Here is a 26,033-nt window from a genome sequence, read left to right as displayed (position 1 = left end):
TTTCTCATTTATAAACTAACAATTATGTTCCTTTTGCAAAGTATTGTGAGGTGTTGTGATGGTTTAAAGCTGGACACTGTGATTTCTTTCCGTGACTTTTAGTCATGCATGTCACCCCCATCCTTGGGCTGTGAAGCACGTTCAGCTACATAAGCAAGGTGAGGGGGAGAAGAAGTTGGGGTTTGCTTCCTCTTAAGACTATGAAACCAAAAAAACTGCACATATTCAGCTGGCTGGAGAACTCAGGCATGAGCACACACAAGTATTTCTATGAAGTGCTTGCTTGCACCCTCTGTGTTCTCCGTTCAGGTTAATTGGCCCCTTAGCTTGGAGCCAGGGAACCGAGGAGAGCAGGGGGTCTCCTTGGGAGCTTAGGGGCTGCTGGCACTTAATAGTGATTTGCTAATGAGTCAGCAAGTGTGTGAAACCTGCAAGTGCCTCTATGCTCAGCACAGGATCCTTTCCCTCTGTTGCTGGTGGGTTCCAAGCCCCAGGGACCAAGGCAGGGGGCTTGAGGAGGCAAGCAAGCTCTTTTGGGAAAGCATTTGCCCTGTTCCTCATGGCTGCAGGAGACCAGAGGGGGACCCATGGGAGGGAGGCTGGGGACAGAAAGGGAGGGGGAAGCAGTGGTGGTCTGAGGCTTCTCTCTCCCTGCTATTTTTCCAGAGCTTTTAGGGGACTGAGGAGGGAGTGGGAAATCCCAGAGTTGTCAGCTGAGGAGGAAGAAGGAGCAGCTGGAGGCCCACGGTATTGCCAGAGATCTGGGAAGCACGAGGGCACAGTGAGGTGGGCGCAGGCTGTGGTGGCTGGATGTGGCTGGGGAGGTCGCAGAGGCTGTGCATTGCCAGCTTCACATGGTCTTGGCGTGGGAGACGCAGCACAACATCTTCTGCAAGGCACATGACTTAGCAAGCTACCTGCCTTCCCCTCCATGCCCATATCACAACCCTGTGAGCCCCGCTGAGCCCCCTCCACAGCCAGGGCTCCGCTTTCCCTCCTGCAGGGCTCCAGCATCCCCCGAGGTTTAATGAGTTGTGTCTCCCCAACTTTCTCAGCCTGTCCTTGCATGGGAGGTTCTCCAGCCCTCGGATCATCTCCGTGGCCTCCTCTGGACTCACTCCAACAGCTCCATGTTCTTCCTCTGTTGAGGACTCCAGAACTGGACACAGGGCTCCAAGTGAGGTCTCACCAGAGCAGAGCAGAAGGGCAGGATCCTCTCCCTCACCCACCTGGTCCCACTGCTTTGGATGCAGCTGAGGGCATGGTTGGCTTTCTGGGCTGTGAGCACACCTGTGCTGGGTTGGAACTAAAAAGTATGGAGTTTTTTAAGTAATAAGGGAAATTTTTTATGGCCTTCTCAGGATGGATGCACTGGTGTGTCCTGCTTGCACTGGGCAGGAATTCTGACCAGCCTACAATTATTACTTAACACTCCTGCTGTGTGCTAGACAGCAGATACAAAATCAGTGTGGCAGCAATGTCACTGCTGTGTCAGGCGCTGCCGTGTGGATCATCTCCCCAGCCTGTTTTTATTCCACAGGAGGTGCTGCGCAGCCCAAGGTGACCGTGAGCATCAGTGGGAGGCACACAGCTACCACTGGCTGTTGTGTTTGGGTATCTCCATGGCTTCTCTTTGGAGCTCACTGGAAAGAGACGTGTTCAGCCCACAGAAGAAGAGGCTGCTGGAAACCATTCGTGTCTGGAAGACAGGGAAGAAGAAGAAGATGTCCATTCTCTGTGTTGTAGGTGAGAATCCCAGTGCTGGGAGACAGGTTGAGCTACAAACCCTGGGAGGTTTATTGCATCTCTGGTTAGAGATTTTGGTTTCTGACTGCTCTGTTCCTAATCTGGAAGACAAGATATGACCACTACTTGGAATGCTGGATTTTAAGATTAAAGGAAGCAAATCTTAATCCAAGGAGAGGATCTGTGCCAAGTCAGTATAGGATGATAAGAACTGGTGACAGAAACATAAGCTCCCTCTTGGATGCTGGATGAGAGGTCTGGGGTCTGCAGGGCTGCTCCCTCCACTAGTGTGACATTGGGTTTGATGCCATTTGCATCAGGTCTGTCATTAGAAGTTAGCAACAGCCCATTCTAACGTGACACAGTATAACAGCCTCATTCTGCTTCTCCAAAATTTTAATGGAAGTTTTAACATTATCCAGGCATTTCAGGAGGGCGAAGCTATTGGACCAGGATTGAAAGGAGCAACTGGTCCTAGGGAGTGCAGGGAGAGCACAAGAGGGAACAGTTTTCAGCTGCAAGAGGGGAGATTGAGATGAGATTTGAGGAAGAAATGTTTTGCTGTGAGGGTGGGGAGGCCCTGGCCCAGGTTGCCCAGAGCAGGTGTAGCTGCCCCATCCCTGGAGGGGTTCAAGGCCAGGCTGGATGGGGCTTGGGCAGCCTGATCTGTGGGAGGTGTCCCTGCCCATGGCAGGGGCGTTGGGATGGAATGATCTTTAAGGCTCCTTCCAACCCAAACTATTATATGATTCAATGGTGTTTGACTTGAATGATGTGCTTCAAATCCTTCTGTAGTCAACAGAGAGCTGGAGGATTATCTCAAAGAGATGATGTAGCCACCCAATAAGTAGGATGTAAAATACATGAATCACAGAATGCCAGGTTTGAAGGGACCTCAGGGATCACTCGGTCCAACATTTTAAGTAATACAGAGTTTAAATGAGATGCCCCCAAAATCGTGTAAGCTGAGCCTTAAAGGTATACAGGCTAGAGGAATCCACCACTTCCCTGGGGAGATTATTCCAATGTTTAACTGTGATTCTGCAATGGAATATCTTGGTGTGGACATCAGTCAGACAATGTAGTGGGTTTGGATGCTGTTATAGGGCTAGCAATGTGGCATCATCATGCATCTTCCTGCACTAGGGCACTCTTTTCTGGTCACATTTGGATCCTGATGAATTACTTGTGCCTTGTATAGAACACAAGGGCCTGATTGAAAGCTCATTGGAATTATTTGAAATGCCTCCGTAGACTCCAAATGACTCTTGATTAGACCCCAGAGAGCAGTGCCTGTATGTAAATACTTGGCAAAGAGAAAAGTCAACTGATACCCTGTAGTATCTCTCCATACAGCCACAATGCAGAATCAGTGTCTGTACCTGCCCACTCAGAGAGAATTACTGTGCACCAAACTAACAATAACATTTAATAACAGGACAAGAGGGAATGGCATCAAGCTCCACCAGGGGAGGTTCAGGCTGGACATTAGGAAAAAATTTTTCACAGAAAGGGTCATTGGGCAGTGGAACAGGCTGCCCAGGGAGGGGGTTGAGTCACCTTCCCTGGAGGTGTTTAAGGGACGGGTGGATGAGGTGCTGAGGGACATGGTTTAGTGATTGATGGGAATGGTTGGACTCGATGATCTGGTGGGTCTTTTCCAACCTGGTGATTCTATGATTCTATGATTGTGTGGTGTGGTTTTCTTTTCCTCCTCCTCAGTGGACACCTTCAGACCAGTGCAGCCATTTCTGGTGAAGGTCAAGGTAGACCGCGGAGAGCAGTACAAGATAGCCTACAGGTGGCCGTTAGCAGAGCTGAAGCTGGTAGACGGCAAGAATCTCAATCAGGTAGGACTCATTTTCCTTCCATGGCAAAAAGCAGAACTGATCATGGGGGACAGGTATGAATACGAAGCTAGAGAGATGCAGGCCACGCTCCACAGGGGGATTTGGGTCCCCTGGAGGACAGCCCATATGTTTAGATCATGGAATCATTGAACGTCCTGAGTTGGAAGGGGCCCACAAGGATCATTGAGTCCAACTCCTGTCCCTGCACAGGACACCCCAACATTCATACCGTGGAGCTGATGGCACTGGAATACTAATCAAGCTTGGCACTGTGACTGCTTCCCTGGGAGCTGTTCCAGGGCTCCATCACCCTCTGCACAAAAATCTTTGTCCTCATGTCCAACCCAACCCTCCCCAGCACATCTTCCTGCCATTCCCCTGGGTTCTGTCATTGGTGGCCAGAGATAAAAGCTCAGCACCTGCTCCTCCTTCCCCCCTGGTGAGGAAGCTGCAGAGCATGATGAGGTCTCCTCTCGGTCTCCTCCAGTCTGAACAGACCAAGTGCCTTCAGCTGCTCCTCACACTCTTCCCCTGTAAACCCTTCCCCGACTCCATGCCCTCCTCTGGACACTCTCCAGCAGCTTCATATCCTTTTTATCCTATGGCACCCCGAACTGCCCCCAGTGCTCGAGGTGGGGCCACCCCAGTGTGGAGCAGAGGGGACAATCCCCTCCCTGGCCCAGCTGGCAATGCCGTGCTGGATGCACCCAGGACACAGTTGCCCTCTTGGCTGCCAGGAAAGAGGCAGGAAGAGCAGTGTGGGGGATGTGTGATTTCTAATAGAGGACTGAACCAGCCTGAATGACTCTAATTTTGAGGAAACAACCACCATTTAAAAAATTTCAAAGCCCTCTGCCTTCCTTCAGAGCTGTTTCCAGAGTACGGTGACCAGGCATCTCTCCTTGGGTGGTTCCTCCAACTTACATCAGTGCTTTTGCACTTCTTGTTTCCCTCATGCTCTCCAGGGAGATGCTTGTGCCCAGGATGTTGGGGCTGGAGCGATTTCCTTCCTCCGGAATCATCCCTCTCTAAGTTAGGAAATGTCAGGCTGACCAGAGTTAGCAGTGAGTGGATGACACAGACACAGCTTCCACGGAAATCAGTGGGCAAGCTCTCCTTATTCCTCAGGCTGAGGACCTCCTGAAGCTCTCTGCAGCAATCCTCAGAGGCTGGAGAGATGGGCTGCAAAGCGCTGCTCTTGTCAGGTCTCCAGCATTTTCAGAACACGTTTTCAGGCCCATCTGTCGCTCCATGTTGACAAAGCTTCTTGACAGACATTTGCATAGGGTATTTAAGGATTAAATGGAGGCATTTACTGAAAGAAGGATTATAGAGAGCCGGAGTCAGCCGTGAGTCTGCACTTTTAAGCGTACATTGAGGGTTTCGGGGAAAGAAAGCATGGACAAGATATTCCCTTTCTGCTGCTGGGGCTGGCAGAGCGTTGTTAAAGTTGTTATAATTAGTTTTTTTATTAATGTGAATGTTCCAGAGGCTTTGGCAAGGTGCCTGGGTTTTCACAAGCATAGAAATAAACGAGCGAAAGAACAGCTTTCCACTTCTGCATCCAGGACAAATAAAGTACATCTGCGCCACGTGCCTGAAAGGAAAATCACAATTGCAGGTTTGCAGGGCATCTTGATCCTCTGCGTAGAACTGAACTCATATCTTGTTGTCTTACATTTTCCTGGACAGAAGGAAATAGGTGCTTTCATCTTGCCCGAGCTTCCTTCTAGCAGATAAGCCTGGTTCCACCAAGCCTTCTAAACTGCTTAGGCTCCTGAGGAGTTAGGATTAGAAGATACTCCCAGGATTGTCGGTCCTTTTCTCCTCATTTGCCATCCCAGTGAGATGAACTGATCATACTTCATCTTAAAGTATTTTTCAACCCCCTCTTAATGGGAGGCCAATAGAGAACCTGGTTGTCTCAAAGCCTTCTTACGAATTCCACATCATCCCCGTTTGTGCTTGTGCTGTGGCTGTTCCTCAGGTTAGAAAGCTCTTCTCCTTTGCAGATGTATTTTCAGACTGCAGTCACGTCCCCTGTGAACCTTCCTTCTGGCAAGCTAAGCAGGCTGAGCTCTCAGTCTTCTCTTATGCACTATAGAATCATGGAATGGTTTGGGAAGGAACCTCAAAGCCCATCCAGTTCCACCCCTGCCATGGACAGGGACACCTCCCACTGGATCAGGGTGCTCAAAGCCCCATCCAACCTGAAGTATTGATTTCCCTCTTTCCTTCATCAGGCATGGCGCAGTCTTCCTTGCCTCTTCCCGGCTGAATTTGTTTTTTCTTGAATGCAGGCAGCTAGAATTGTCGATGTCGTTCCTAAAATGGGATCTACTCCCCAGCTGAAGTTGATGCACAAGGTCCCCAGGCAGAAGAGAAGCTGCACTGGTGAGACCGCTCCTCGAATCCTGTGTTCAGTTCTGGCCCCTCACCACAAGAAGGATGTTGAGGCTCTGGAGCGAGTCCAGAGAAGAGCAACAAAGCTGATGAAGGGTCTGCTGAACAGGCCTTATGAGGAATGGCTGAGAGAGCTGGGGGTGTTTAGCCTGGAGAAGAGGACGCTGAGGGGAGACCTCATTGCTCTCCACAACTACCTGAAAGGAGGTTGTGGAGAGGAGGGTGCTGGGGTCTTCTCCCAAGTGACAGGGGACAGGACGAGAGGGAATGGCCTCAAGCTCCACCAGGGGAGGTTCAGGCTGAACATTAGGAAAAAAATTTTCATGGAAGGGGTCATTGGGCACTGGAACAGGCTGCCCAGGGAGGGGGTTGAGTCACCTTCTCTGGAGGTGTTTAAGGGATGGGTGGATGAGGTGCTGAGGGCCATGGTTTAGTGATTGATGGGAATGGTTGGACTCAATGATCCGGTGGGTCTTTTCCAACCTGGTGATCCTATGATTCTATGAAGCAGTGGGCTGCATCTAGGACACATTGATACCTCTCAGGGTCCCACCACAGAGCCCACTACTCAAGTCAGCATGGTCCCTCCTCTTTCATGGCTTGGCAGGCACATGGAAATGAAACCTCTGCTTAGGAGATAGCACCTACTGCAGCCAGACCAAAGCCAGCGAGTCAATATTCAGCGCACACAGCAAGGGCTTGGTCATCAGGTCTGCTCTGGTGCACTGGGAAGCCCTCTGTTCCTTGGCACCAGTAAAGTACTGACACTGCAAGTCCATCGGTGCTTAAAGCTATAGCTCCCTTGACCAAAACAGTATTAATATTTATGAAGCGATTAACGGATGCCTCCCTGCTTTAATAGCTCCTCATAAGGCATGCTATAAACCACGCGCGTTGTAAATTCCTCCCGCAGACACCGCTGCTCTGCGCCGTTGCAGGGGCTGCTACCAAGCCTGCAGAGCGATGCGGGGGCGTTGATGTATTGCTGCAAGGTGTTTAGAAAGCAACCCTTAACCATGTCATAGGGCAGCATCAATTCCCATAAACTCTGCGTCTGTTACGATGATTAGTATCAATAATTATAAGCACAGCTAAGTTCTCTGGAAGATGAGATCAGGCAGTGCCGCAGAGCTAATGAGATGGTGTGGGAAGGACTTTCTTCCTGTGGGATGTCCCTAGTTCAGTAACCTTCCTTATTCTCTTCACTTACAGACTGCTTAGTGGCAAATGCCAAGTCTCCTGTGGCTGGAGTTCCACCTCGGTGAAACTGCATCCTTTGGACATGGATAGATGTAGACATGTTGACACTTATACAGATGAAAACAACATGGGGAAATGCCAAGGGTGGGTTTTCTTAGAATGTGTCGAGTTGGAAGGGACCCACAAGGACGATCGAGTCCGACTACTGTCCCTGCAGAGGACAACCCCAACATTCACACCGTGGGGCTGAAGGCCTTGGAATATTATCAGGCTCAGTGCTGAGACTGCTTCGTTGGGAAGCTGTTCCAGGCCTCCACCACCCTCTACGTGAAGAACTGTGTCCCCATATCCAACCTAACTCTCCCCAGCACATCTTCCTGCCATTCCCCTGGGTCCTGTCATTGGTGGCCAGAGAGAAGAACTCGTCGCCTTCTCCTCCTCCTCCCCTGGTGAGGAAGCTGCAGAGCACAATGAGGTCTCTCCTCAGTCTCCTCTTCTCCAGGCTTAACAGACCCAGTGCCTTCAGCTGCTCCTCACATGCTCCCCCCCTAAACTCTTCCCCAACTCCATGCCCTCCTCTGGACACTCTCAAGGAGCTTTAGATTGTTTTTCTCCTGTGGCGCCCAAAACTGTCCTAAGTGCTCGAGGTGGGGCTGCCCCAGTGCAGAGCAGAGCAGGAGAATCCCCTACATCGCCTGGCTGACAGTGTCAGGCTGGATACACATTTTTTTTCCCAGTTCATGCTCCAAGTGACCTTCCCCTGCCAGGAAATGTGGCTTCTGGAAGATGCCGGTTGAAGAACGCCTGATACCACAGTGCAACTTGGGGGGATTTCAGGACTGCGTTTGTGGAAGCTGATTGCAAGATTTTCTCTAGATGTTCCATACCCTTGAGTGAAGAGATGTTTGGGATTTCGGGTTGGATGAGGATTGCAGAGGGGAATTTCTGCAGTGGGAGGCAGGGCGAGCGCTGGGCTTACCTTGAAAACTTAACTCTAGTGGATTTGAGCTTTCTCATTCAGCACATCATTACATTGCAGAGCTTATTGCCACAGGATGCTGTAGATGCCAACGCTATGAATAAGTTCAAAAAACCATTAGAGGAAATCGGGGACAGCAGGTCCTTCAAGGGCTGTTAAACACAGCGCTGTGGATACAACCTCTGGCTTCGCGAGCTGCCAGATCACAGGCTGCTGGAGGTTGGCAGGGAATCCTGAAGGCAATATAACCCTGGGCTTGCCCTTTGAAGGCTCTTTCTCCCAAATATCTGCCATTGGACACTGTCAAAATACATCAGCATTCACCCCCAAAACCCTATAGTAATAGGTGAGGGATTTATATAATCTGAAAAGAAGCCAGCATGCTGGATCAGGACATTGGGACTGGTGGATTGCTTGGTCTGACCTGCTATGAGTGTCTTAGTGTCAACTTCTAGGGTCAGAATTGCTGTGCATCCTTTTATTTTCAGTGCTTTTGTCACACCTGTGATTATTTGCCAAGCGCCATGACCCTCCCACTCAAATCCTACCACCTTACTCTGGGAAAGCAGCAGAAGACCAGGGTGAGACGTCTGTACCTGCAGGAAAGAAACAGAAAGGAGGATGAAGTTTTTGCTGCTGACTAGAGGAATCACCTGCTGTCATCTTGGCAATACAGAGCTTGTCAGGGAATTCATCTATTGGAAGACTTCAAATCCACCTTCTGACAGCAGTTACTCTGGGTGTGGTACAGTTGCTGTCCATCACATCAGATGTTGTGCTGATGTTGGGGGCATGAGCCCATTTCAGCCCTTCATCAGATCTGAGTCTGACTATACCTGTGCAGCTCCACCAAAACCAGCCTCATCATCAGCGTGAGCTGGCTGGTAGCACTGGTCTCCCTGGAGTCACCTTCACAGCATGTCCAACTGGGTTTTTTTGCTAGGTGGACTCAGAGAGATGTCAGGATAGTCCCCTGATGCTTGAAGAGCACAGAGTGCTCTCCTCTAACATCTAAGTCCTGTGCTGTTTTCAGTCAACATCCCCTGGACTTGGTGCTAGTGAGGCTGCATCTCAGATCCTGGGCTCAGTTTTGGGCCCCTCACTGTAAGAGAGACCTTGAGGGGTTGGAGCACATCTGAAGAAGGGAATGGAGCTGGGAAGGGTCTGGAGCCCAGGGACAGTGGGAGTGGCTGAGGGACTTGGGGTTGTTTAGCCTGGAGAAGAGGAGGCTGAGGGGGGACCTCATCACTCTCTGCAGCTTCCAGAAAGGAGGTTGTGGTGAGGTTCGTGCTGGGCTCTTCTCCCAGGAAACAAGTGCTAGGATTATAGGGAATGGCCTCAATTGGCACCAGGGGAGGTTTAGATTGGATATTAGGAATAATTCTTTACTGAAATGGCTGTCGGGCACTGGAACAGCTGCCCAGGGAAGTATCCCTGGAGGGATTTAGAAGATATGTGGATATAATCTTTGGGACAGAGTTTAGTGGTGGAGTTGGCAGTGTTAGGTCAAAGATTGGACTCAATGGTCTTAAAGCTCTTTTCCAACTTAAATGATTCTATGACTCCCGGGGCCACCGAAACCCCTAAACCTTGAAACTGCAGCGTAGAGGTGTATGTCCCAACCTCTTTCAACCAAGAGGTGTTTTTCCTCCCGGCACAAGGTATTTTCACAACGTTCAGTGCCTGTTATTTTAAAATGTGCTGCAAATCTGTGTTGATCATCTGTGGTGTGACAAGCAGCATCTCACCAATGTCATGTTTAACTCTTGACTTCTAGGCAAGCCTGGATTTTGATCTGAAGTTTGATAAGGTTTACAAATGGACTGCTGGGAGCTTTGATGAGAAGAAAACCTTTATCAGATGTTTGTGGAAGCTGAACCACCGATTCCTCAGCAGCTCTGTTGTGTTTGTGAACGTCCCCTCCTGTGCAGCAGAAGGTAATTCGTTTCCTTGTCACACTCAGGGTCATTTGGGATTTTTTGCATCATCACTATCACCACTTTAGAACGGGTTGTGAATAAATCTCAACCAGTGAATGTGGCTGATGGGAAAGGCTGAGGTGAGAGAGAAGTGGGAGGATCTGTGTTTTGTGTATCTGGAGGCACAGCCATTGGATTTATCCATTGACCCTGGCTACGGTGACACTGCTAGGCTGGGAAAAAAAATAGACAAACAGTTTATCTTCTGCCCGGAGATGCTATCTGCACTCTGGGTTGGGGAAGGTGAGCAGTAAAGTGTTGATAATGTCAGGCCAGGGGGAGGTTGGATGCCTGCACTGTAATGTTCCCCAGCAGTATATCAAGAAATAAATCTATACATGGATATAAAATTGTGTTTTATTCTACAACACCTGACTATTAGTGTATTTGATCGGAAGAAGCCTATTCACCTCTGAAAACTGTCTCAGCTTTGTAGAACAAACATATCAGCACGCCCCAGCACACAATCCCAGAGAGGTGAGCAAGTAAAAACACGACTGGAGCTCAAATTGCATTTCAAAAGTTGGGTTTGCCTCTCTTACAAAGCTGACCCTTTATGCACATCTATCCTTGCTCCATGCTGTGATTTTATATTAACTGACCAGCAAACTGAGACTACTGGACTCATGTCACTTGGACTTAATGGAATCTCTGGGCTAATATTGGAAGGGCTAATAAATTGATATAAATAGAAGGTTTTGGCCATCTCCACATCTCCTCCTGCCCATGCAGGGAGTCAAAGACTCCAAGAAGACAGGAAGGACACTGCAGAGACTGAGAATCAGGAGGAGCTCAGTGCCTACCAGGAGATGACAGCAAAGGAAGCCGACGATGTGTTGAAGCTGATGGAGGAGTATGAGCCCCTTGTGAGCAACTCTGTGGCCTTTGCTGAGCAGCTAAGTAATGATCTCCATGTGCTGGATGAGGTAAGCGGGCCAAGTGTTGTGACTCAACTGAAAAGAAAGTGCCTGGCGCGTAGGGACTGAGTCTCTGCAAATTGGCAGATCTTTAGCTTGCTGTGAGCACCTGATCTAAGAGAAAGTCATAGAATCGTGGAATGGTTTGGGTTGGAAGGGACCACAAAGCCCATCCAGTCCCACCCCCTGCCACGGGCAGGGACACCTCCCACTGGATCAGAGGCTCCAAGCCCCATCCAACCTGGCCTTGAACCCCTCCAGGGATGGGGCAGCCACCACTGCTCTGGGCAACCTGGGCCAGGGCCTCCCCACCCTCACAGCAAAACATTTCTCCCTAAGATCTCATCTCAATCTCCCCTCTTGCTGCTCAAAACCATCCTCCTTTGTCCTATCCCTACACTCCTGACCAAGAGCTCCCCCAGCCTTTCCTGTGGGGCACCTTGGTGTTGTTCTATTTCAGCTGAAAAGGCATCTCATGTGTCAGGAGGACACCACTGCTCCCCTCCTGAGGGTCAGTGCTGTCCCACGGTGCTCTGTACTGGGGCTGCTGCCCCTTGGAGAGGACAAACAAGTGGCTGCAGCCTGGCAGCCAGGCACCAAACGTCTGTCTTTGATGAGCTTAACTACCTTCAGACCTTGGCTTGAGTGGTGTCTCTCTGAGAGCTGTGGCTGACCAGCTCGGCACTGTCAGTTTGCAAAGGAGTTATGCAAAAGAGTGGCACAAACCCAGTTGCAGGGAAGGGTACGGAGCCCAGGTCCACCTGGACGTGTAGCTGTGAAGGATGATGATTCCTAGGGGCAGCACAGGGATAAGTAAGGGTCTGTGGGGCAAAATGATTTGGGGTGGGTGCTCTGGGGCTCACTGATGGAGATGGATGAGACTGGGGAGCCTCAGGATCTCCTTTGCCTTGTGCAGAAGGTCTCTATGTCCCACGCAGTGGCAATCAGGACCATCATTTCTGTGGTTACTAGTGCAGAAGAAATTTGTCTGGGTTGCCTCTGATCCTTCCTGCTGGGTCTACAGTCGGTGCCTCCAGCCAGGTCAGCAACCAGAAGTGATTGTGAAGAATCCCACAGCCTTAACCACATCTGGAAATGAGTGACAGGAGCTTTCCCAAGGGGAAAACAGCGACTATGTCCACGATGTGTGTCTTCCCCTCCCTGTCAGCACGTCTGTGTGTCCTGGTGAGCGCTAGCCTGGAAGATGCCTCCAGGTACTGAGAGCTCTTCAGGCTCCTGCCAAATCCACAACCAGGTCTGCAGCTTGTTGTTCACCTGGTCCAGCGTGACCATCATGAGCAGGATGTGTAGAAGCAGTGGGGATGGGCCACGTTGCCCTGAGGGCTGTCACAGATACATCAAAAATTCCTGTTGTTTCAGTTTGGTGGCTTTTTTAACTTGAGCAGAAGCACATTTGTTACCAGGTTGCCTGGAAGAAAAGCAGAAGGCCAACAATAATTCCTATGGAAGGAAAATCAGCAGCTAGGGAGAAAGAGAAGAGGAGAAAATGAAATGGAGCTGGAAAGAGATAAAAAGTAAAAGATAAACCGTAGTAGAAAGGGCCAATGGAGAAGGCACATATAATTTTCAGACTAGTGTGCTTTATTTACTTTACTAGATTTGCTGTATTTTACTGCATTTCTGCAGAGGATAAGTTGTTTCTTTGAGTGCTGGAGCAAAATAACAAGACAGCATCTTGGAGCATTTATCTTACGCACATTTACCATTATCTAGTGTGAGGATTTTATGGGAAGGCAACTGAGGAACAAAGGGAAAAAAACAAGCCAGAGGGAATATCCTAAAACAGACAATAAACCACAAACCCTAAATCCAACCTCCTTTAGCTCTAGTGTTTTCTGTATTTGTGTTTATATACGATTTATCACACTTGGAAGTTTAGTAGTTAATCTGGAAGACCAAGCTCCTGAGGTTTGCTCCTGCTTGCTCTCAGCAAGTTGTACAGGTGCTTTGTGACTGTTTCCCAGCTGTAAAATACCCTAGGAGAGCAACTAATAAATCTCTATTAAGTTCTTTGAGATGGAAGGCACTGTGGAATACATTATTTTAATACCTTCTAATGAATAACTGTCACTTATTGCTAATACAAATTAATTAATGAGCTGTTCCTATTTCTAAGGCTTAACGTATGATATTAAGGGTTATTAATCCCAGTGAGTTAGACTGGCACATGCATCTATTTAAATGTTTTTTTCCCTACATCCCTGTGATAACACCTCGTCCTCCTCTTACAATACTAATCAACCTCTGCTAGCCCATCTCTTCTGGGGGTTGTGAAGCACTGTACCCCCAGCAAGAAAGCCCTTATCCACTTCAGAGGAAAGGAAAGTGCAGACAGAGCACCTGGGAGGCCGTGAGCTCTGATTTTTACATTAATATTCCTACGTACTTGCAGGATCCCAGCACCTGCTGGAACACGGGCAGCTCCCAGCAGCTCTGTTATTACCTTTAGCAGCAGAGATTCTCTGGAGAGCCCTTTCAGCCAACACTGGTGTCACTGGGGATGCTTTACGCAAGGCAAAGCCCCATGGGTCCATTCAACCCTAATCAGACAAGCTGAAGGCACAGTGGGGAGAGGCTTGCGGGAGGTTTATGGCCATAGCTTATGAACATTTAATAAAATGTGAAGCTCCAGGCAGAGCCTGTGGCCATGGGTTTGGGTCCCTGGTGTGTGGCTGGAAAGCAGCAGTCCAGGAGTGGGGCTGTTTGATCCCTCCTGGGTCTCTAGTGCCTGGACAGAAGGAGCATTCATTTAGCGTTGTTGGTGCTTTTGGAGAAGACTCTCTGTGTGCATTAGCAAGCCCCACTTTGAAACCGACTGCTGAGCCTGCTGAGCCCCTGATGCAGTGGGAGGTGTCCCTGCCCATGGCAGAGGGGGTGGAACTAGATGGGCTTTGAGGTCCTTTCCAGCCCAAACCACTCTGTGTTTCTATATAGCTCCACTACAGCTGGAGCTGCCAGCTCAGCTTTATCCTAATAGCAACTCAGGTGCTACTTGAAGAAGAGAAAGTGCCTAACAGAGGAATTGTAGATGCCCAGCATCTACTGTACTTCTAGACACATTCCTTGTTCGCACAGGGTATGTCCAAACCACAGTAACCTGACCTGGTGGGCAAGATTCTGCTTCTCCTCCTCCTATCATCTCCCGCAGGAAAGCTGAGCGTACGGTGTACGCAGGGGTACAGACGCTTCAGTTCTTCATTTAATGGAAAAGACATCAGATAATTGAAATATCAGAAAAGATAAACTTCTTCAAAAGCTTTATTAATGAAGAGATAAATAACCTCTTGCCTCCCAAGCCCATGCCTATTGACTGTTTTCTTTGATATCCTGCATTGTACATAGGCCCCAAAAAACCGATACAATTAACATTTGGAAGCAGTTAATCTCTCACAGAGCTTGTCAGCAGTGATTAACATGCTGTTATATCTCTACCACCCATCAAACCAAATGCCTGAGACCTTCCTAGGCAAATTGTGCCTTCAATTTGCATATTAGAGACATATATGCGTGCATGTCTCATGCATGATTTAACTGTTTATTAATTCCACTGCCAGAGCATCTCGGCTGGGTAACACCCTGGCAGCAGTGACAATGCCCTGAGCAGCGTTAAACATTCTGTGACAGGCACTTGGCTTGGCCATGGTCTGAATAAATGGGTTAGAGCCAGTCAGAAATGGCCAGTGCCTCAAAGCTGCCATAGAAACATAGAATCACAGAATGATTTGAGTTGGAAGGGACCTTAAAGCCCCTCCAGTTCCAACCCCCTGCCATGGGCAGGGACACCTCCCACTGGATCAGGGGCTCCAAGCCCCATCCAACCTGGCCTTGAACCCCTCCAGGGATGGGGCAGCCACCACTGCTCTGGGCAACCTGGGCCAGGGCCTCCCCACCCTCACAGCAAAACATTTCTCCCTAAAATTTCATCTCAATCTCCCCTCTTTCAGCTGAAATTTGTTCCCCTTCATCCTGTCCCTGCCCTCCCTGATCCAGAGCCCCTCCCCAGATTACCTGGAGCCCCTTTCAGTACTGGAAGGCTGCTCTAAGGTCTCCCTGGAGGCTTCTTTTCCTTATGAATATTGTGTGATTGACAACCACATCCCCAGGTGGCTTCAACAATTGCGATGATTGAGGGTCAGAGACTCCATACAGTGTCCACGTGGGAGTTCCCGAGTGCACAGATGGAAAACTGCGGTGCAGAAGCCAGTAGGGTTTGTTATAGTCTCCAAATCTACAAAGGTTCTTCACCCAGAGGCTGGTGGGTCACTGGAAGCGCTCCTCAGGGAAGCAGTCACAAAACTGAGCCTTACAGTATTCCAGCAGTGTTTGACCCTCAGCCCCACGGTGTGAATGTTGGGGTGTCCTGTGTCCGGACAGGATTTGGACTCAATGATCCTTGTGGGTCCCTTCCAACTCGGGACATTCTGTGATTCTGTGACTGTATTCTGCTCATGGTTGGATTTGCCCAGAGACTCTGCAGTAACCCCTTTGCCGTGACAGATGAAGGTCCTCTGAGCACACACGTAGCTAAGAGAAGGGTTATGTTGTGCCCTGGCCCTTGGGGATTGCAGATGGCTGCTGGCGTGGAGTTTATCCAAGTGCAAGAATGAGATACTGACCTTGTGCAGGTATTGATGCAGGTCAGCTGCAATTGTAAGAGCTTTTTGCATGCTATAATGACATGCAATAATGAGTCTGCTTTCGCTTGGGAGGGTGAAGGTCAGGGTTTTTGGTTCTGAGATGGTGATGTTCAGTCCTTGCTACAGTGCCGAAGCCCTCTGATTCTCTTTCACAGGCCAACCTTAGATCCATTCTCTCCTCTGAGAAGCAAGTGGCACAGCTGATGACCTCCATCGATGAGGCCCTGGCAGAGGTGGCCAGAGTGGAGGAGACCTTGCAGACCTATGATGAGTTACTGGGAAGCGTGAAGCAGCAGATGGACCACATCCACCAGGAAAATTCCTTGCTACATCGCATCGTTTCCAACAAGACAAGACTGATGGATGAGATCCTCTTCCTCACAGTATGTGGATTTGCAAAGACATCAATCTTCAGCCTGGTGAATGTATTAGAAATAACTCACAGTGAGCCTCAAACCCTGTGAAAACTGTTATAGAATCATGGAATCATTAAGGCTGGAAAAGATCTCTAAGCTCATCCAGTCCACCTATCAGCCCAACTCCATTGTGACGACTAAACCATGTCATGAAGTGCCACGTCTATTGTTTCTGTTTGCAAAGGGTACACAGCTCCTCTGCCCTAGAAATGAGGGACTTTACAGTTCTGATAATGTAAGGGCAGGCACACAGCTGGGATGGACAGTACCCTCACAGCAGTCCAGGGCTCTAAGAGGGGTCCCTGAAAGTCCTTTTCATGGGCAAGATGAGCCTCAAATGCTGCAAGGCCAAGGACCTTTCAAATGCAGCTCTGCCACCTTCCACTTGGGAAGCTCTGTCTGCTTTTCACTATCAACTTTGAGATCTTCTTACAGCAGTGCTTTCACCCATTGCTTTCACCTTTGCACCCAAAGAGCTAGAGATCCTTCGAATTCCAGGCATCCCTGTGTCTGGTTTGTGGAGTTTCTTGTGGGAAGCAGTTATCACTGAGGGTAGTTTTCTTCCTTCCTCCCTTCACTTGGTAGCTTTCAGTTTCTATCTTTTTCCTAGGGAAAAGCAGCTCTTATTAGTAGCTAAAGGTCATTTCAATAGCCAGTGATCATTACCCAGGAGTACACAAGAGCAGTACTTAATGAGCAATTAGAGCCAGAGCCTGCAACACCGCCCCAGGTCAAAGCGTGCTCCCATCAGCACTGATAACTTCACTGCTGAGGACTCAGAGCAGGTCCTGAGGCAAATCAAACATCTACCGTGGGGAAAGCATCCTGGGGAGTCTATATCTCCCTGGGGATGAGTTCTGGAGAGGCTGTATGTCCAGGGACCCTACCCTGGTGCTTCTCTTCCCACTTCCCATTGATAAGAGTTTCCTCATTCATGTTCTCTCCATTGCTTTTTTTTTGCTGTGGACTTTACGCCAGCAGCCTCTTTTACAATCCAGAGTGGAATAAGGAGTTTTTCTCTACAGCATCGCACAGACATTGGCACAGGGGTCAGTGCAGCCAGTGGGAAAGCTCTTGATGAGCCCTGGGAATACGGGAAAGCAAATTATTTACAAACATACACCATAAATGCAAGCACTGTGCTGAAACAGCACAGCTAACCCTCTCTTGCACTGCTTAGGGTGACCTCTATGGCAATGACTTTTCATTTCTGAGTAACTAACTCGAGCTGCAGTTGCCTTAGCTTGCTCTTTCTCCTCCCCACCAGTTTGCTTCTAGTACTGGTCCCAGAGTTTCTGGCCCTTCAGAAATCTGTGCTGAGGTTTGCCAGGGCTTCTGCTGGGACAGCTGCAGTTGGTTCTGTGCAGACCTTTGGTTTAGGTGAGCATGGAGCAGTCTTCTCGATGGGCACATGCAGCCTGGCAACTGAAGGTAGCACTTGGCTATTTCACACCAGCACCCTTTGGGATGGGATGAGAAGGAATGAGGAGCTGGATGTGCTTCTATCCATTCTTTTCTGGCTTTGTTTTCAGACCCACCTCGACCTCAGCAGAGAACACTGTGATGCCTTGAGCCGGGCAGATTTTTCCAGCCCCAGCAGAGTGAAAGCCTGCATTGCTGCAGCAGAGGCTTTATCTGGCTGCATGAATGTCCAGATAGAGCCTGGTGAGTAGAGAGCAAAGATTTATGGTGACAGACAGCAGAACCACTGTCTCATTCACAACCTGTGCTGTACACCCAGCTCTTCCATGCTCTAGGCCCCTGCAGGTGCCCCAGAACCATTGAATCTGGAGGGGGTGTTCCCAGGAATTAGCTCGCATGCTTGCTGGGCAGCTCTGCAGGCTGCCTGGACAAAGGAGAGAAGACACAGCATGCAGGCAGAGAAGCATAGAATCATGGAATAGTTTGGATTGGAAGAGACCTCAACGTCCATCCAGTTCCACCCCTGCCATGGGCAGGGACACCTCCCACTGGATCAGGGGCTCCAAGCCCCATCCAACCTGGCCTTGAACCCCTCCAGGGATGGGGCAGCCACCACTGCTCTGGGCAACCTGGGCCAGGGCCTCCCCACCCTCACAGCAAAACATTTCTGCCTAAGATCTCATCTCCATCTCCCCTCTTGCAGCTCAAAACCATTCCCCTTCATCCTCTCCCTGCACTCCCCGATCCAGAGTCCCTCCTCAGCTTTCCTGGAGGCCCGTTCAGCACTGGAAGCTGCTCTAAGGTCTGCCCTCAGCCTTCTCTTCTCCAGGCTGAGCAACCCCAACTCCCTCAACAGGTCCTCCTACGGGAGGTGCTCCAGCCCTTGCTTCATCTCCGTGGCACTCATGTATTTGGTGTGTATTTAGGAAGCCAAGCAGCAGCACTGACCTGGAGTTACCTGGAGTGTAAAGTGCAGAGCTACAAACAGTATTTCCCTGCAGCGTAACTGGAGCAGCGAGCTGGAGAGACAGGTTTGCAGGGTTGCTTTCTCCTGGCGATGTTGCTGAGGCTTTCAGAGGTTTCAGCAGCTTCACCTAGAAGCATAGTTATGCAGGGCTGGGAAAGTCAATGTAACATCATCTCTGAGCATCCACAGAGAAACGTAGTGAGGATGTTGGCTCCATTCCTGGAAAAACCCAATTCATAGAACCATAGAATCATAGAACCACCAGGTTGGAAAAGACCTCTTGAATCATGGAGTCCAACTATTCCTATCTGCCACTAAACCTTGTCCCTGAAAAAACATCCAAGCTGGGAGATCCACACTCCACAGGCAGGTCTGCAGGTATCTCCCTCTGGACTCAGGCACTGGTTGGTCCAATTCACAATAGAGTTGAGGTAAACTTATGGCAAGCAGCTATATGATTCCTCTAAATCTCTGATGTAAGGCGCCATTATCTGCCATCGGTGTACAACACTTCTTATGGCTCAGAAAGGAACTGGTGAAAAGAGAGGTTTAGAAATTGTGGTCTCTTGGGGCAACATAGTTGTTTGTACTTGAGCATGGAAAAATGATAATTCGTTACAGCAGTATCCACTGTGGGTGTTGGAGACCGGCCAGCGTACAGTGATGTGATCCTGGCATGAAACTCCATACTTTCCTTGTCAAGGGACTGGGTGTTTGCCCTTGACCGTGGCGGGACTGATGGATGCTTTGCTTTTAAATCTAAACTCCCCCCCTCTCTGTATTTGCTTGATACCACAGCAAATCTTTGTCCCTTTGTTGGCTTTTGGGTGGCAGTATTTATCCCAGAACTTACTTCTTCACCTGTTTAATTCTCCAGTGGGCTGAGTGACGTTGGTCCACAGCCACAATGCTCATGTTGCTCCATCTTATGACACCTTCTCTTTTTTTCCTCAAGGTTACCGGAAACTGCAGGCTGTGGCTGAGCAGCTGATTATGTTTGAAACATTCAAGCAGAACTTCGAGAACTGTTTTGTCAGTTACATTACAAACATCTTTGAGCTGCAGGTAGGCTTCGCTCTTCATATGGCACCTCAAAATCATGGGAGATTTGAACATTCAGGGAAAATAGTACCAGTGGTATAGGGGATGGCACCATAAGAGGCTTCTCCAAAAGCCGTAGAATCATAGAATGGTTTGGGTTGGAAGGGACCTTAAAGCCCAACCAGTTCCACGCCCCACCCCTGCCATGGGCAGTGACACCTCCCACTGGATGAGATTGCTCATAGCTTCATCCAATCTGGTTTTGCTTGAGTGACTGTCTCCTCAAAGATGTCTTTGCACATACCTTCACCCTGCTATTGTCCCCCAGCATTCTGGTCAGTTTTATAGAATCATAGAATCATAGAATCACCAGGTTGGAAAAGACCCACCGGATCATCGAGTCCAACCATTCCCATCAATCACTAAAACATCTCCCTCAGCACCTCGTCCATCCATCCCTTAAACCCCTCCAGGGAAGGCGACTCAACCCCCTCCCTGGGCAGCCCCCACCAGTGCCCAATAGGTGTGCAGAAGAAATCTGGCACCATTCTGCTTCTGTTAGGCTACCAGCGTCCCTCCCATGACAGTCATTCATCCTCTGGTCAGGGTAAAAAGTGCTTAGAACAAAATATTTTTGCTTTAGATTTCCTTGTTTTACTTTAGGAGCGGTGGTGGTGATTGTCATCTCTTTGTAACATAAAAACCCAGGATAAAAGCCAATCCCTTGATCAACGCCTTCAAGTGCTCATCTTGCCATTTAAAAGATATGGTGGAAATATCTCCATGGGGAGAAACCTGAAAGAGAACTGTTACTCTTCCAGATTTCATTTCATGAGAAGAAAAGGAGCTACTCCCAAATCCTTAGATTACATACTTAAACATTTACATTCAAGCATTGACTCTGGGAAAGGATGTGGTTGGTAGGGAACTGCAAGGGTACTGTGGGATCTCCAGCCTTGGAGATTTCTAGACCTTGACTGGACACATTCCTGAGCAAGTTGCTCTACCTGGACCTGCTTTGAACCTGCCAAGCTCCCATCCTAACTATGTGATTCAGCCCATGGGTGTGATGATCCGATGCTGCCAGGCCCTGGCAATTGGGTTGCATCAACTATGCAGCATCCTTCCTCTCCGTTGTGTACCCCCTCAAGGCAAGCCCACCTCCCAGAGCTTGGTGGGACAGTTTCTAGTGTGCTCCTGAGCAACAAGCTTTTCTCCTGTGGCTTCTCCTGACCAATATGTTTAGCTGGAGTGTCCAACATATTACTGATGGGCCAGCTCACTTGTCTGGTCTCAGAATTGTTCCCAAGGCATGGGATTAAAAGTAGAGTTCAAAGTGATCTTGTGTGCTCTGCTTCACCCTTTAAATTTGCTTCTCAAATGTATTCAGAACTGGAAATTCAGAGCAATTAGGAAGCAATTCTTTTCCATAGCTTTTCAAAGCTTTGTTTCATTTTGTTCTTTCTGCTGTTTCTGTTGCTTTAGGGTAATTCTCTGGTCCCTGCTGTTGGTCAGCCCACGGACAAGCTATCTGCACCAAGCCACAGACTCCACCATGAAGAACTCATACCCTACGCCCCACTCATGGCCTGGCTGAGGAACGCCAACCCAGTTCTGTTCTGCGATCTCCCCAGGGTACAGCTCAAATCCTGAACAAATATTGCAAACCATTCACCAGGAACAGATAAGTCAAACTGACCGAGCTTGGTGACGAGAGCTTGGTTTCACCAAACTTATACTGCCCACGAGCTTCCAGCATTTGGTCCTTTTAGGAGAGTGTGTGGCCAGCTTGGCCACAAGATGTTGGAGCTGAGTGTTTGACAGAAAGCAGCCTGGGATTTGCTGGCAGATATTCTGATGAAGGAAAAGGTCTGAAATGCTAAAATTAGGTCTTTTTGCTTTTATCTGGCTCTTGATCAGGGAGGGCAGGGATAGGATGAGAGGGGAGCGATTTTCAGCTGGAAGAGAGGAGATTGAGATGAGATCTTAGGGAGAAATGTTTTGCTGTGAGGGTGGGGAGGCCCTGGCCCAGGTTGCCCAGAGCAGGGGTGGCTGCCCCATCCCTGGAGGGGCCCAAGGCCAGGTTGGATGGGGCTTGGAGCTCCTGATGCAGTGGGAGGTGTCCCTGCTCATGGCAGGGGGTGGAACTGGATGGGTGTTGAGGTCCCTTGCAGCCCAAACCATTCCATGCTTCTGTGATTCTATGAATGAAAGCAACAAACATTAAATGAATGGAATTAACCTTGTATTTTATGCCACACTGTACTGGGGAAGGAGCATATTAAAGCCCTTGGTCTCTTCTGTTAACAGAGCCATTGAGTAACTGGGACAGTTCTTTTAGATTCCTGAGGCTTGGCTTCTGGTTTTCATGTGATTTTTTTGCCTTTATGAAGGTTGTACCCACCAAAGCCTATTGTTTTGTTTCAGTTGTCATCTACTGACTTTAGTTTTAATTGAGCAGCTGAAGAAAAAGCAATGAAATGGGCACTGTTCGTGGAGAGACTGCACTGTCCATAGAGATTAAATACACTGGGAATTTCTCTGTCTGTCTTGTCTTTCTAGGTCTACACCCAGAACCTCAGCAGACTTTATGACCAGGAAATCAAAGCCCTTTTTGAACAAGCCAAGACCTTCTTGCTAGGAAGAAGAAGAGGAAGTGAGTGATTTACAATTATGACTTCTGTGCTGCTGAGCAGAGATTTATTTGCAAGTAAGGAATGGGGCCATCATCTGCCACAAGTGTCTTCCCCGGATTTGTGCCATGAATTTACTTTCTCCTGCAGGGACTGGGTTTGCAGCTTATAGCATGTGACAAAGCTGAGTGCCTCACACCAGGCAGTCTTTGTGTGAGCCTTGGCCCTGTGTATTACCCACTCTCGTGTAGCTGCTTTGCAGAGCTGTAGGTTTTGCGTGTCTTCTCTTTGCTGGACTCACAAAAGATACATGGGTGGCTGAGACCACGTCAATAGAATCATGGAATCATTTGGGTTGGAAGGAACCTCAAAGCCCATCGACTTCCACCCCTGTCATGGGCAGACACCTCCCTCTCTATCAGGGGCTCCAAGCCCCATCCAACCTGGCCTTGAACACCTCCATGGATGGGAACATCCACAACTTCTCTGGGCAGCCTGGGCCAGGGCCTCCCCACCCTCACAGAAAACTACTTCTTCCTAAGATCTCATCTCAATCTCCCCTCTTTCTGCTGAAAAATGTTCCTCTTGTCCTCTCCTCACTCCTTGGGGAGTGTAAGAGAGGGGAATGTCCTGAGGAGCTGTAAGAGATGGAGAAGCGGGACTGCCAGGCTAATGCCTGGTCCATATTTCATGCAAGCAGAGTTGGTCACAGACTCCTCAGACACTCTTTTCCCTGTAAAGAGATGGCACCATGCCTGTCCCTGAAGGCGCAAGAACATTTGTAAGAGCAGAATGATTCCACAGTGAGGTGACTGTGGGGCTGTGTTGTCCCAAGGTGGTAATTTGAAAAGACTTTGCAGTATCTGACTCAAAATATTCCAGTCAGGTGTTTCTGAAGATAAAAAGAGAAACTGATCTGTCTCCTCTGGAAGTTTTGATTGCACAGGAGTCACATTTTCTTTCAGCAAAACAAAGCACTATAATGGAAAGTTCCATGCCAGCGTGGCCCCACTTGAAAGTCAAAAACTACTTTGCCTGGTGTGTTTAGTCTATCAGAACGCTAACTTGGCTTCTTCCAGTTCTTCACCTACTTCATCACGTGTCCAGAACCTGGAGCCAGAGAACGAAGCCTAGGGAAGGACTGGTGGTTGAAGGATCCTGCCAAAGTGCTCCTGCCTTCCAGCAGCTGCTGTGCTGGTCCCACAGCAGTGATCACACCAATAGCCCCTGTCCAGCTGACACAACTGCCCTGATATCTGCTCATATTCTGTCTTCTGGGTCAAAGTCAATGGCATTCTTGTGGGCCACAAGGAATAGTTAGGAAGACTGTGCCAGGCGCAGCCGGATCAAGCTACCCTGAATCTCACCAGGCTGTATGATCAGACCATTGCACATGATTTCCACTTCTTAGCCCTTCAGGGTCTAATCTCTCACTTTCAGAACTGGCTATAAAGGGAACAGCTAGTATCATAGAATCATGGAATAGTTCGGTTTGGAAGTGAATTCAAAGCCCATCCAGTCCCACCCCCTGCCATGGGCAGGGACACGTCCTACTGGATCAGGGGCTCCAAGCCCCATCCAACCTGGCCTTGAACCCCTCCAGAGATGGGGCAGCCACCACTGCTCTGGGAAACCTGGGCCAGGGCCTCCCCACCCTCACAGCAAAACATTTCTGCCTAAAATCGCATCTCAATCTCCCCTCTTTCAGTTGAAACCTTGTCCTCTTCCTGCCCTCCTTGATCAGGAGCCCCTCCCCAGCACTGGAGCCCCTTTCAATGCTGAGAGGCTGCTCTAAGGTCTCCCAGCAGCCTTCTCTTCTCCAGGCTGAACAACCTTAATCCTTCCTGCTCTGTGGCTCTATGAAGAACCTGTTGAATCTTAAGAAGGGATAGATAGAGCTTGCGCTAGAATCAGCTTGCACAAGAGTGGGAGTAGGACAGTGCTGGCATCTTTTCCTGTTCTTGGATAAGAGAAGAAGCTTCTTCTGTATCCCAGGTTTGTGGCTGTTGACCTGCCCTGCATCCCATGGGGTGGAAGCACTTGGCATCGCTTTGTTCTGCATCACAGGAGCTGCAGCAGCTCCCACCTCACAGAGGCGAAGGGGCACAGCACCACGAAGCAGGAGCAGCACCAAGCGCTGGGTCTGTTCATCCCCTCACAGGTCTCCCAGTGCCACTGTTGACCAACCCCCAAAGGTCGTTTTCCACTGGGCAGCTTTCCAGCCACCCTTCCCCAAACCTGGAGCATCACATGGGATTGTTGTGACCCGTCTTTAGTTGTTTGAAGCAAACTTTCTTATCGGTTCCTCACACTCACTCATACAGGGTGGTGCTCACCACACAGCTCCTGCGCTCAGTCTGACAGAGAGGGGAGTGGGATTTGCCTCACCTGCCACATCAGGTAAAACAAAGAGTTAAAAAAGATAGCATTCCTCTCACATAGTCCTCTCCTCCATGCCTGGATACAGCATCTCCTGGGGAAATGTGCTCTTTCTCACTTAAAAATAGGAATTCCTGATAAGAGGTAAGGAACGTACTAGCAGTGAGCAAGCGTGGGGAATTAGCAGTGGGGAAGCAAACTCCCATCCGTGGTTTATAAAATGATGCGATTTTCGGAAGCAGGGTGATTGCTTTTATTTAAACAGAAGGAAATAACTAAGATTGTGTATAAGATAAAGGAACCTCAGTTCCTATTTGTAAAGTGATGTATGGGCTCTGAGCGAGGGACTTTAATTCCACTGGGAGACAGAAAATAAAAGGAGCCAAGTTTGTCTCCTCCCAGAACACAGCTGGGTTGGCACCAAAAGCCATTAAAATGGCTTAAGCTGCAAGAGGGGAGATTGAGATGAGATCTTAGGCAGAAAAGTTTTGCTGTGAGGGTGGGGAGGCCCTGGCCCAGGTTGCCCAGAGCAGTGGTGGCTGCCCCATCCCTGGAGGGGTTCAAGGCCAGGTTGGATGGGGCTTGGAGCCCCTGATCCAGTGGGAGGTGGATGGGCTTCAAGGTCCCTTCTGACTCAAACTGTTCTGTGATTCTATTGAGGATGTTGAAGAGCTGGCTGTTGAAGAGGTCCTTTATGGAAACAGGTTTGTTAAATAAAAGATAGTGTAGGGCATATGTAGGGCCTTATCCCCTTTCTGATAATGTTAAACGAATGATTTTCTTCAACTACTTTGTCTATCTTGAAGTCCTATGCAAGTCCCATAAAACAGAAGTAATTAAAATCCAAGGAGAAAACTCAGTGTCTGTGAAACCCATTGCAGCAACAGAAGGACACCTTGATGGCTGCAAGCACGGTTCTAAATCACCCAGATGTGTCTGCCTTGCCGGTGTTGCTCCCACAGTCAGGATGAGCTGAGCTGAGCTGTGCCAGGGCTGCGGTGTGCTGGCAGCAGGCTTTGCTCCCTGGAGTGGGAAGAGCAACACCAGACGGCCAAGAAATCCAACATCATCCTGGCTTGGCTCAGCCATGGGGTGGCCAGCAGGAGCAGGGAAGGGATCATCCCCCTGAACTCAGCACTAATGAGGCTGCACCTCGAATCCTGAGTTCGGTTCTGGGTCCCTCATTGCAGGAAAGACCTTGAGGAGCTGGAGCACATCCAGAGAAGGGAACGGAGCTGGGGAAGGGGCTGGAGTGCAGAGGTCCAGCTGAGGGACCTGGGGCTGTTCTGTCTGGAGAAGAGGCTGAAGGGAGACCTCATCACTCCCTGCAGCTCATGGAAAGGAGGTTGGAGCGAGGTGGGTGCTGGTCTCTTCTCCCAAGGAACAAGTGATACTACAAGAGGAAGTGGTCTCAAGTTGCACTGGGACAGGTTTAGATCGGGT

At 49.3% G+C, this 26,033-nt stretch overlaps 1 protein-coding gene across 1 annotated transcript in view; it reads left to right on the top strand.

The window, feature by feature from the left end:
* Positions 1 to 1,590: 1,590 nt before the first annotated feature.
* Positions 1,591 to 26,033, top strand: part of LOC138726239 (exocyst complex component 1-like) — a 34,014-nt gene continuing 9,571 nt past the window's right edge. Inside the window, exons 1-9 of the mRNA XM_069867824.1 lie at positions 1,591 to 1,746; positions 3,469 to 3,596; positions 9,956 to 10,115; positions 10,890 to 11,083; positions 15,888 to 16,115; positions 17,681 to 17,813; positions 19,493 to 19,602; positions 21,064 to 21,213; positions 22,141 to 22,234. Coding sequence (XP_069723925.1) covers positions 1,623 to 1,746; positions 3,469 to 3,596; positions 9,956 to 10,115; positions 10,890 to 11,083; positions 15,888 to 16,115; positions 17,681 to 17,813; positions 19,493 to 19,602; positions 21,064 to 21,213; positions 22,141 to 22,234 — 1,321 coding nt within the window. The 5' untranslated portion in view covers positions 1,591 to 1,622. The remainder of the gene's footprint in view (positions 1,747 to 3,468; positions 3,597 to 9,955; positions 10,116 to 10,889; positions 11,084 to 15,887; positions 16,116 to 17,680; positions 17,814 to 19,492; positions 19,603 to 21,063; positions 21,214 to 22,140; positions 22,235 to 26,033) is intronic.

Source organism: Phaenicophaeus curvirostris, chromosome 13 (genome assembly GCF_032191515.1).
Source record: "Phaenicophaeus curvirostris isolate KB17595 chromosome 13, BPBGC_Pcur_1.0, whole genome shotgun sequence".
NCBI classification, from domain to species: domain Eukaryota; kingdom Metazoa; phylum Chordata; class Aves; order Cuculiformes; family Cuculidae; genus Phaenicophaeus; species Phaenicophaeus curvirostris.
Note: the sequence above shows the minus strand (reverse complement) of the source record. Positions and strands in the feature narration are given on the sequence as shown.